Genomic DNA, 13,066 nt, shown 5'->3' on the forward strand with positions numbered 1-13,066 from the left:
TGAAGCTCATCCACTGAGCCACGCCGGCCGGGCGGGCCCTGGGTTTCTTACAAGGCTGACACTAGGATTATCTTCCTTCACCTGCACCATTAGGGTGGGCCCCACAGATCCCCTGGTATCCACTTGGGGGTTTTATTTGGGCAGCCTGGCTATGGAAGACTAGGTGAAATCATCCCAGCTTTCTCCAGCACCTTGATGCCCACTAGCCTCTCCTTTAGCCAAAATTAGATCAATAAACACCACAGATGTCTCCTGAGGACCCTCTCTGTGTCATGCGTACATGGCTTGCAGATGCAAAGAGGTATAGAGATCTGGGGGTTCAATACTATGAAATGCAAAGAAATCATATTTTAGTTTCTAAACACATATTACCCTAAATTACTGTTAAATTATTCCAGGAATATAATTTAGTTTCTCTCACTAGGACACTAAGTAGTAATTGTCTTGTAGATAGAGACTATTTCCTGCACTGGTGCGATGGAAGCAAATCAAGGCAACAAACCCCTCTCCTGCAAGACTGAAACTGTCTCTTTGGGGCCCTTTTAAAGAGCTCGTCTGTTGAGCATGTTGTACCTGGATGGGCCAGGTAGACAACAGGGCAAGGAGCTGGAAAGAGCCCCACCATTTTTCCAAAAGTGGTGTGGATTTGGGGATTCCTAGGGAAAGCTGTGTAGAAAAGGTGGAAGGAGAGGGGAGGTGGAGAGAGGAGTCAGGGGGTGTTTTGGGCCTCTATGAATGCACCGTCTTCAGCCCTTTTGCCCCACCGCGGCCCCTCTCCTTCCCCACCTAAAACGCCTTCCCTATGTATTTCAGGATGCACACCCTAGCCAGCCATTCAGGTGAGACAGCAGGGAGGATGGGGAAGAATGACGACCCCATCTGGTTCAAGGCTGTCTTACTCAGGGCAGCTGATGAACAGAACCAAGGATGAACCATGGCCAGCATGCAGGCAGGTGTGTCTGTCAACCTGCGTGTGCTTGTCAGCTGCATGCTCGATGCTCTATGGTCTTGGTAGCCAGCATGTAGCATGGTATGTTTGTCTACGTCGGAGTAGAGAAGTGTGGGGAAGCATCTTTGATATTCCAGACAGCTCAATACCTAACAGAGCTTCTACTGCCACAGGAGGAAATAACTCCTAGTGAGCCCTGTTGGCAAGGCTAGTGTCTGGGTTTTGAACCCTGGGTTTCTTTTTTAAAAAAAATATTTTTATTGATTTCAGAGAGGAATCACGCTCCCTACTGGGGATTGAGTCCACAACCTGGGCATGTGCCCTGACTGGGAATTGAGCTGTGACCTCCTGATTCATAGGTTGAAGCTCATCCACTGAGCCACACCGGCCGGGCGGGCCCTGGGTTTCTTACAAGGCTGACACTGGGATTATCTTCCTTCACCTGCACCATTAGGGTGGGCCCCAAAGATCCCCTGGTATCCACTTAGGGGTTTTATTTGGGCAGCCTGGCTATGGATGATTAGGTGAAATCATCCCAGCTTTCCCCAGCACCTTGAAGCCCACTGGCCTCCCCTTTACCCAAAATTAGTTCAATAAACACCACAGATGTTTCCTGAGGACCCTCTCTGTGTCATGTGTACATGGCTTGCAGATGCAAAGAGATCTGGGGGTTCAATACTATGAAATGCAAAGAAATCATATTTTAGTTTCTAAACACATATTGCCCTAAATTACTGTTAAATTATTCCAGGAATATAATTTAGTTTCTCCTACTAGGACACTAGGTAGTAATTGTCTTGTAGATAGAGACTATTTCCTGCACTGGCGCGATGGAAGCAAATCAAGGCAACAAACCCCTCTCCTGCAAGACTGAAACTGTCTCTTTGGGGCCCTTTTAAAGAGCTCGTCTGTTGAGCATGTTGTACCTGGATGGGCCAGGTAGACAACAGGGCAAGGAGCTGGAAAGAGCCCCACCATTTTTCCAAAAGTGGTGTGGATTTGGGGATTCCTAGGGAAAGCTGTGTAGAAAAGGTGGAAGGAGAGGGGAGGTGGAGAGAGGAGTCAGGGGGTGTTTTGGGCCTGGGGCATAGCAGAGGGGGTGAACCAGTGAGCAACAAGGCTGTAGGGATGGTCTAAGGCCTGGGGCCATCCTTATTCTTCACCAGGCGGGTAGAGGCCATCCTAGAAACAATCCCAGTGTCTGTCACTCCCTCCCAGTGCTCAGTGAGGGCCAAGGCATTTGAGTTCACATTTTTAGAATCGGTCGGCCAGGACAAGGAGCAAAGCATAGCACGAAGCCAGCCCTCAGCCCTTACTGCAGCCTCTTTCAAGTATGTAATGCTTGAAGCACGTGCTTTGCAGCCCAGCCCTCTCCTATCCTGCACTGAGATACCCCAAAGCAGATACAAGATTTTCCTCAGAAACACTCTATTGTCACCCCCTCCTACTCATTTCTACCATGGAATACTATACAGCAGTAAAAAAGAACCTCTTACCCTTTGGACAACATGGAGGGACCTGGAGAGTATCATGCTAAGTGAAATATATCAGTCAGAGTAAGACAAGTATCACATGATCTCACTCATATGTGGAATCTAAGTAACAAAATAAACTGATGAAGGGAGTGGATCCAGAGACATGGAACCATGGAAAAGCGTGCGGAATCTCAGAGGGAAGGTGAGGATGGGTGGGTGGGAGGAGGTGCTGAAGGCCTGAGGTGGGGGAAGGGGTGGGCTGGCAGGGATCAATGGAAAAAAAGGGGGACATATGTAATACTTTCAACAATAAAGAATTATTGAAAAGATAATCACCCCCCTGAACTAGCACTCTGGATTATCATAGGAAGATGTATCTCACTCTTTATTGTAATTCCTAAAAGCCGGGAATTCAGTTATTCTTTGTGAACCACCTCTCCAATCATCAGGCAAGTAAAAACAGGGACACGATTTCCCAACAAATATATGTGTTTCTAACTGCAGCACGTGTGAGGTGGCTTCAGTCGTAGCCATCTAGATCTACCCGCCTCTGTGTGCCCGGAAATGGGGAAAACACCACTTGCTTTTGGTGGGTCTGGTCTAAACAGTTGTTCTCCGTTTGCTTTTTAGAGGACATCACAGAGAGCACGCTGCAACGGGCAGTGTCATGTGTCACTTTAAGGGGGGCACCTCCGTGCTATAGTGCACGCAGCGGGCCTGGGGCCTCTGTGAAGGGGGGATGAGAGCTATAGTCCTAAGTTCCCAAACCGGCTTGCACCCAAACAGCTTCACCTCTTCCTCTTTTGCATGTTGGGTTCCCAGGAAAACTTTCATAAAGCAAATGTCTCTCAGCTAAAAAAGAAAAAAAGTTTGAAAATATGGGAGTTAATACATCACTTAGAAGTAAACTTTTTTTTTTTTTTTGCCTCTTGGTAGTATCTGGTACAAGAGTCCCTTAATGTGTTTACATTCCTTGAGGAAGGAGTTATTTTTAGAAGATACTAATCCGATTAAGAGCTTAAAAAGAAAATTTTCTAAAGATGGGGGAAAATAAAGTTAACTCAAAGGGGAATAAAATACAATACCAGTGTCTTGCATTTTCCAGAATGAATGCAATCCAGTTCCTATAGCCCATAATGCTGAGATTAGGAAGAACAAACTACCAGTTATAAAAATACTCATAGGGATGTGAAGTACATCAGAGGCAATATAGTCAATGATATCATAATAACTACATACATGCCAGGTGGTTACTAGATTCAGTGTGGTAATTACTCCATAAGGAATATAAATGTCTAATCACTGTGTTGTACACCTGAAGCTAATATTGTACATTTATTTATTTATAATTTGCCATTTTTATTGAATTTATTGGGGTGATATTGGTTAATGAATGTATATAGGCTTCAAGAGTATAATTCTATAACACATCATCTGTATATTGTATTGTATGTTCACCAAAGTCAACTCTCTTTCGTCACCATTTATCCTCACTTTACCCTCTTCTACATCCCTAAACCCCCCTGTCCCTCTTGTAATCATCCTATCACCCTACTGTTGTCTGTGTCTATGAGTTTTTTTTCTTACTCTTTCAAAGAATGTGCACTGATTAAATTGGAATTGAGGGTATCAGTTTTTATCTATCTATCTATCTATCTATCTATCTATCTATCTATCTATCTATAAATAATATAAAATATGTGTGTGTAAATGCACACTGTTATATAGATATGTTTATGTATATTCACAGCTCAGTCTGCTGAGAGGGCTTAGATACAATGACACCCCACCTGTCCCAAGTAGCAATGAGGAGACCTAGTAGGCATATGTTGGTTTCTGAGTGCAATTTCTTCAACAAAAGGAGCCTGGGCTCTTTGGAGTAATGGCTGATTTCGAAGCTGGGGCTGGCAACAGACAAGATACATTTGGAGCAGTTTGCTGTAGCAGGAAATGATGATCACAGCTGATTAAAGAATGATGAGCTACCGCAAAAAGGCACAGAAGCCAACTTGAAGGGGCCTTTCCTTTCCAGTAAAACAAAGTGAGCAACAGAATAAATATGCAACACACATTGTAATAAATGTGACAGCAGCCCACTGAATAAAATAAGAATCAATGGCCAGCCTGAAGCAAAGTAATAAATAGATAAAACAATAAATATGGGGAGGAATAACTCTTCCTTGTAATGGAATGCCAACTAATACATATAGAGGGAACTACAGAGTTAGAAATTTGTTGAAGAATGGTAAAAATAGTAGGTGAACGGCTAATGGAACACATGATGTGTTCTCCCTACAAGTACCTTTCCAAAAAATACTTATTAATTGCAAAGAGACACCATCACTTGGCCAGTGAGAAACTTCAACAAGTGATAAAATTACCACCAGGAGGAATGGGGCACATTGACACCAAGGGCCTCCTGAAGGTACCAGCAAGGGCATTGCACCACCTATGTGTTGGTCCTGCCAAAAATGCAGTCACCTGAATCCAATCAAAGGAACCATCAGACAAAACTAAATTGAGAGCTGTCTGTAAAATAACTGACCTGCATTCTGCAAAAGTGTCAAGGTTGTGAAATACAAAGAAGATACAGAGAAGGTTGCAGACTATAGAAGACTAAAGGGGCATGAAAATAACATGCAATATGGGATCCTGGGCAGATTTTTTTCTTCTGCTATAAAAACTATATTGAAAGAGTTTTTAAAAATTTGAATAAAGTATGTCCATTAGGTGAGAGTATTAAACAATTTTAATTTCCTCACTTTTATAATTGATCTTGTTTTTAGAAAACGCATGACTCCTTTAGGGGAAAAGGAATTTCATGTCTGTAACTTACTTGCAAATAGCTCAGAAAAACATGTATATTGATGGAAAGAAAAAGCATGTATGATAAACTATTGAGTCTGAAGAAAAGTAGGTGACAAGTAAATATATAGGAGTTCTTTGCACTGTTCTTGCAACATTTTTATATGTCTAAAATTATTTGACACATGTCATTTTAGAAGGAAAAGCTCACACTTTAACTTGAATTTTTTTGTTTGGGGATTAAGCATTGCATACATTTTCCCCCTCTCTTTTCCATTGTGCTTTAAATGGAAACACTTTGAGCATCATGGCAAAAAATAAATAAATAAAAAGATATGCTAATCACCTGCTCATCTCCACTGACCTTAGCCTACAGTACTTATTCAAGGATATGGATATGAAACATATGGGTATAACAAGTGACAAAAGAATGATGGAGACATTCAGGAATTTCTTTTACATTTTCAATGTAATAACTATTCCAAACTTTTTACTGCTGGTGGATATTATATATTGAAGCTGATTTTCCCAAAACTCATAGTAAAACTAAAAATCCTGTGTTGGCCAACTTGGCCACTTAGGGGACTGGAAACATCTATGTACAAGAGAGGTCTGTGGATATATGTTTTTTGGCTAATGCCTTTACCTTCATAAGTAACACATAGACACAGACAACGGTGTGGTGATAGCCAGAGGGAAAGGGCTGGGGGGCTAGGTGGAGGTGGACAAAAGCCGGGGAAGTGGGGATGGAAAGAGACTTTGCTTGGGGTGATAGGCACATGATGAAGTGTGCAGATAATGCTTCATTGAGTTGTACACTTGAAACCTGTATGGTTTTGTGAACCAATGTCAACCCAATAAATTCATTTTTTTTTTTTTAAAGAAAGAGGCCTAACTCCTTCCTTCCCATCATCTCCAAACAATGGCCTATTTCACTTTTAAGATATTCAGTTTAATGCTGTCCGGATTCTCTCTTTCGCCATCTCTGACAATAGGCCCCCAACAGGCTCTGTGCCTCCCTCCTGTCTCACCTCCATCTCCCCTACACACTTGTCCACTCTGCAGCCAGAACAGCTTCCAAAAATATGGATCTGACCGTGGTCCTGCTGCCTGAAACCCCTCAGTGGTTCCCTACTCCCAGTAGCCATCAGGGTGTCCAGCAGCCTGGCCTGTGTGGTGCAGCACAGCAGTACCCTGAACAGGCCTGAAGCTATAGATGGGCCTGGGCTCTCTTCCCACACCCTACCTCTCCATAGGACTCTTTCTTGACACTATTATTTGTCCATCCTTCCTGTCTTGCAGTTACCCACCTAAAATCCAGCCTCCCTTAGAGGGCTGGTAAGTCCTCAGTGATGGGACCCTGCTTCTTTTAGATCAGCGGTTCTCAACCTGTGGGTCGCGACCCCTTTGGGAGTCGAACGACCCTTTCACAGGGGTCGCCTAAAACCATCGGAAAACACATATATAACTACATATTGTTTTTGTGATTAATCACTATGCTTTAATGATGTTCAATTTGTAACAATGAAAATACATTCTGCATATCAGATATTTACATGACGATTCATAACAGTAGCAACATTACAGTTATGAAGTAGCAACGAAAATAATTTTATGGTTGGGGGTCACCACAACATGAGGAACTGTATTAAAGGGTCGCGGCACTAGGAAGGTTGAGAACCACTGTTTTAGATCCTGTCTCCAAGACCTCACCATGATCCATAGGTTTTTCTATTCTAATTAGTTAGCGTTCCCTGCAGATCTAGGTTAGATGCCTCCATGCTTTATCTGCTCACATGTCTCCTTGGACTGAAATTCTCCCACCACCTCCCCACAGTCCTCCTTGGCCAACAGTCTGGTCCTCCTCAAGGTGCAGTGCAGGAGCCCCATCCCCTCCTTTAGATGCTCTCAGAGCAGACTGGGAAGTCTATTACAACTCTCTGTTATGATGACATTGCATTTTTGTATCTGCTTCCTAAACTGTATGCAGGTAAGCAGCATTTCTACTTTTGCTTTCAGCAAAAAACCTCAGACCTTAACAGAGTGGACACTTCACAGAGGCTTTTGAATGGAAGCCAAAGCCCTCTCCCAACTTTCTCAAAACTCTAGCATTGCCAGGGCTCACACCCTTCTCTTCCCCTTAACAGGTGCCATCAACTGCGTGAAGGTCTCCTTGTATAGCCTTTCCCACTCGGACTTCTCTCCACAGCCTGTCAGTTGGTTTTCAGCTCCATGCACAGGGATTGCTACATCACTTTTTATTTTTCCATTTCTGAATTTCTCTTCTAAAACATCTCTCTCTCCCTCTCTCTCTCTCTGACTGGCTTATTTCACTTAGCATAATAGGCTCTGGGTCCTTCCATACTGTCCCAGAAGGTAAGATTTCCTTCTTTTTTGAGGCTGAGTAGCATTCCATTGTGTAACTAGACCACAGCGTTTTTATCCACTCATCTACTGATGGGCACTTGGGCTGCTTCCAAACCTTGACTATTGTAAATAACAGTGCAATGAACATGGGGTACATGTAGTCTTTTGAATTAGGGTTTCGGGTTTTTGGGATATATTCCCAGAAGTGGAATTGCTAAGTCATAAGGCAGTTCCATTTCTAATTTTTTTTAGGTCTCTCCTACTGTTTTCCACAGTGGCTGCACCAATCTGTATTCTCATCAATAGTGCATGAGGGTTGCCCTTTCTCTACATTCTCAGCAGCACTTGTTGTTTGTTAATTTATTGATGATAGCCATAATGACAAGCTTGGGGTGATAGCTCATTGTGTGTGTGTTTTTTTTTAATTCTTACCCGAGGATATTTTTCCATTTATTTTTAGAGAGAATGAAAGAGGAGGGGGAGAGAGAGAGAGAGAGAGAGAGAGAGAGAGAGAGAGAGAGACATCCAAGTGAGAGAGACACATCAATTGGTTGCCTCCTGCATTTGCCCTAACTCGGGCCGAGGATGGAGCCTGCAACTGAGGTACATTCCCTTGACCAGGAATCAAACCTGTGACCCTTCAGGCCACAGTCCAACACTCTAACCACTGAGCCAAACCAGCCAGGGCTCATTGTGGTTTTAATTTGCATTTCTCTAATGATTAGTGGCCTTGAACATTTTGTCTATTGGCCATCTGTCTGTCCTTTTTGGAGAAGTGTCTATTCTGGTCCTTTGCCCATTTTTAAATTAGATTGTTTGTTTTCCTGGTGTTGAGTTGTTTAAGTTCTTTATATATTTTGGAAATTAATGTGTTATTGGCGAATATGTTCTCTCATACAATTTATTTTCCTTTCATTTTGTTGATGGTTTCCTTTGCTGTCCAAAAACTTTTTAGTTTGATGTAGTCCCATTTGCTTATTTTTTCGTTTGTTTCCCTTGCCGGAGGTCATATGTCAGAAAAAAATATTGCTACGAGAAATATCCAAGATTTTTTCATGTATATGTGGAATCAAATGAACAAAATAAACAAACAAAGTGAAGACAGACTCATGGATGCAGAGAACAGTATGGTGATTGCCAGAGGGAAAGGGCAGTGGGGGGAGGTAGAAGAAAGTAAAGGGGGTGTAACAGTGATGGAAGGAGACTTGACTTGGGGGGTGAACACACAATACAATATACAGATGATGTATTATGGAACTGTGTGCTTGAAACCTGTATGATTTTTTAACCAATGTCACCGCAATAAAAAAAGAACATCTCTCTCCATCTGCTTTTTTTACCTCCAGTCCTGATAATTCTGGTCTTATTGACCCATCAATCCCTCATTATTTCATTGGACTTCTACCTAGTCCGGGCCCCATGAGTGTGGGTCTGATTCTACTCCAAACCTCCTCTTTCTTGCTCTCTCCAGCCTCCACCAGGAAATCTGGCTTTTCTTTCTCTGCCACTCATGTCCTGGAGGAATGTCCTCTATCTTCAAGGCAGTGAAATTCCTTCCTTAAGCTGGGGCTTCTGCCTCTGAATTGACAAATGCATGGCTTTTGTTCAGATCTGGGAACAAAAGAACCTCCCACTTGGGGTGCTTCATCGAAGGAGAAGGGACAAGCTAACCTGGAGGCTGTTGTGCATGTTACACCACGTCAATGTGCATGTTTCTAAGAATGTAATCCAACCACCCTGACCTGCTCTCCAGTCTAATGAAGAAGTGACTCTTGCGATAATTTAACTTCCCTTCTCTTAAGGCTACCAATTCTACTACTCCTTCCAGCAGGTTTTAGCTCTACCAATGAGCCTTCAGTAGAAACGTTGGCATGCCAAATTAAGGAAACCATGCACGTGTGGCAGCAAAAATACTTCCCAAATTGTCACCACACACGCATTTCTAGCCTTTTGCCACCCTAGCACCACATGTCCCTCTCACCTTGTTCACTTTGCCAATGACCCCTCTTTCCTGTGGGTGGGGTGTTAGCGGGAGTCCCCAAGTGACCTGCTGGTGCTGCCAACCTTTAAGTCCACCTGTAGCCCCATCGCCACAGCTATTACCTGAGGGCATTTCTGATGAGAATTCCTGCTGAAGCCCTCACTGGTCTTGGTCATTTAGTCTCTCTCCACTCCTCCCATCTTCCACAAACACTAGAGAGTTTAAGGGGCACCCAAAATGTTTCAGTTTCTCTGCATTTTATCACACTAGTTTCATTCCCTAATTTTTGCCAGGCTCTCGTGGATTCCCACCAAATTACCTCATCCCATTCCCATCTGACCTCCAGATCCTGAAATTCCTCTTCCTCCTCCACATCATAGGAGAGGGTGTGGATTTTGATGTCATCAGCTGAGAGGTCAATGAACTTCCCATCGGGGTACTCCAGACTCTCTTTGGTGGGTGACCGGTCCTCAATGAAGGTGGTCTCGCAGCAGTCGGCAGCCACGCCATCCCCCCAGGAGCGCAGCATGCCCTCGGAGTAGAGGATGATGTTAGGGTGGTAGTGGGACTCCACTGACTGCTGCAGGGTGTTGGGGTCCAGCAGCTGCTGGACCGGCTCACTCCTGCCGCTGTCCAGGGTGGCTGCTGCCGCACTGCCCAGCAGCCGGCAGTTCTGATACTGGGGTGCTGGGTAAACAGACACCAGGCCATCTCTGCTCTCAGCCATGAAGTTTCTGGTGTTAATTAAGCCATTCCTCTTGCCAGCATCGTTGATCTTACTGTGCATCAGCATATTCTTCTGTTCAATGATGCCATCCATGGTGCTCTGCCTGCCCAGCTGGGTGTCGGGCTGTGGCTGCAGGGCTGGGCTTCAGGGTCACACTTGCCTCATGGAACCCATTTCTCCTGGAGGAGAATAAAACAGAGATGAGACAAGAAAATCACACCTGAAAAAGAGCTAATCATCCAGATTCTTGTTCTCTCAGGTATACCAGTCAGCCAGTACGCACCATGGCTAGAGGGGGAGATGAGAGTCCAGCCCTACCGATTCTGCCGGTTTTATATTTTTAAGATTTTTTAATTGGCTTTTTTTTTTTAGAGAGAGAGAAAGGGAGAGGGAGAGAAAAACATTGATGTGAGAGCGAAGCATTGATTAGCAGCCTCTTGCATGCCCCCAGCTGTCTCCTGCACACCACCTACTAGGGATTGAGCCCTGAACCCAGGCATGTGCCCTGACTGAGAATCGAACCAGAAACTTTTCAGTCCACTGGACAAGGCCCAACCAACCGAGCTACATGGGCGAGGGCATCTAATCCATCAATTTTAAAAAGGCTTTATCAGAGCAGCCGGCCAGAGTAAAGCAGAAACTGATTATCTGTATCTCTATAAAGTCTGTTTCCAAAAAGGACTCTGCAGAAATTGGAATCACTGCAGCTCTAGAGAAACCTGTGATGGGCAGCACGCATCCCGATTCTCACAGGTAAACCCAATCACATTAGCATCAGACTGGTCCTCAGGGAGAACAAGGCTGTACATCTGCAATAGAGCTGGACTCTTCCAGGTCCATGGCTACTCATTCCAGCAAACAACACACACCCAAAGAAGAAAGGGTTTAGATAACGTCCCACACAGATTAGAAAATAAATGACAAGATCATACCATTGTACTGTAGATGGACAAATTTCCCCAACTGAGGAAAAACATGTATATTCTGAGGTAGGTATTACAATTAGCTCAACACACCTGCCTACTGGCCTTCCAGCATAGTCCCGGGAATCAGCCGAGAAATTTCTTTGCCTTAATGGTGCTCAACTGAGAGAAATATCTACATATTAGGGACATAATTAAGAATTCCTCCAAATTGTTTCTCCCTAGATTGTGCTTCTTTCTAGGGTTTCAAATGTTTTTTGTTGTTTTTTTAAAAAGATATACAAGCTTGAGATTTGGGGAGCTAAAGAATTAATTTCCTCAGGTTTTTCATCTTTGCAAGTTAACTATTATTCAGGAAAATATTCTGTCTTGGGGACTTAGGGTGCTCCAGCTTTCTATGAGATTCAAGCACTTTCTTACATTATAACTGTTTTAGTTGATGGTAGTTATCGGAAGTTACAATTTCAGACTGACTAAAGGAGAAGAGGTAGAGAGGACACATTGGTGACTAACTGGGAAATAATATTTTAATAGAGTTGACAAATGACTAGTCGAACTACAGTATATGCGCTGAGAGATTGGTCCTATTATTAGTGTTACACTGTGTCAAACTTAAGAGAGGTGAGAAACATACTTCCACCTCTGCTTACACAGCACAGAGTAGTTCGCTCAAATTTAAATATCTGAACAAGATGCCGTGAGTAAGGCATACCAGGTGTTTGAGCATCACCTCTGTGCTTGTTCATCTTCCAAGCTGGCATCATATGCTTATTGAGGTATTTCTGGTCCAAACACTACACTTTGTTAATCTTCCTCCTTCCATAGAGAAGCCACTGGGTTGATCTCAATGCCAAGCCCCCCATCTGGTTTGTGATCTGCAGGATGTACTATCAAGACGAGAATAATTTTCTTGAAGTCAGTTCATTCTCAGACTTAGCTCCTTCCACCCAGATCCACTGTAAGCATCTTACAAAGGATACGCGGTTCAAATCTCACCTCCTCAATGAAACCGCATGCTCTTGCTCAGCCAGACTAACCTCTTCCTTTTATGTTGTGTTCACAGCAGCTGTGCTGCTTCTCTTACAGTTCCTGTTGCATCCTTCTCTGCCAACACGGCATCTGCTAATGTCAGCCTCCTCCTGCAGCCCCTGCTCCTGCCCAGGAGCTCCGTAAAACCCAAGAACCAGTGTGATCTTGTCCCTTTCTAGGGCCCGTTATGCAGCAGGCCCTCAGTGAAAGTGTGTTGGCATAAACAGTATCGTCTTATGTGATACCCATAATCCCTACTTAGTGATCTCCTTGCGCTGCCCAAGCCCCAGATGTGAAAGGCAGGCACAGCTTAGGTCTCTCTATAGTTCGCTGCCCATAGTGCCCAGTGAGAACTGGCAGCATCAGCCCCCCCTGGAAGCTTGTTAGAAATGCAGAATCCTGAGCACCTCCTGGAACTCCTGAATCAGAACCTGCATTTTAACATGAGAACAAGCGATTCGTCTTCATGTTAAAGTCGAAGGGCACCACGGTAGGGTGGGAAGAGCAAGTTTGGCCTGTTGGACAAGTTAACTCGAATTTACAATAGATTATTTACTATATTTTTAAAGTATTAAATAAACATATCAAACAATTGCATTCTTAAATAAATATTTTCTTCTTGAAGTGAGGTTTTCCAGCTTTGAGTATTATAAATTATGATTACATCTGAAAGAAAGGAGCTGGAAGTAGTGGGATTTTATTTTTGTCCCTGCATCATGCTTCAGTATCTCTTTTAACACACACTGGCTTGTCGTATATAGACTTCAACTGCATAATTCCTCTTAACCCAATTCTTCTATGTTTCCTTCT

General features: G+C 43.6%; 1 protein-coding gene across 1 annotated transcript in view; it reads right to left on the bottom strand.

Annotated features, from left to right (window-relative positions):
- SYNDIG1 (synapse differentiation inducing 1) overlaps positions 1-12,408 on the bottom strand; it is a gene marked incomplete at its 3' end in the record, with an annotated part of 21,673 nt that extends 9,265 nt beyond the window's left edge. The window contains exons 1-2 of the mRNA XM_014529072.1: positions 12,224-12,408; positions 9,918-10,483 (exon numbers count right to left, since the gene is read on the bottom strand). Coding sequence (XP_014384558.1) covers positions 9,918-10,397 — 480 coding nt within the window. The remainder of the gene's footprint in view (positions 1-9,917; positions 10,484-12,223) is intronic.
- Between the last annotated feature and the right edge of the window lie 658 nt (positions 12,409-13,066).

This window comes from Myotis brandtii, unplaced genomic scaffold, assembly GCF_000412655.1.
Source record: "Myotis brandtii unplaced genomic scaffold, ASM41265v1 scaffold1164, whole genome shotgun sequence".
NCBI classification, from domain to species: Eukaryota; Metazoa; Chordata; class Mammalia; order Chiroptera; family Vespertilionidae; genus Myotis; species Myotis brandtii.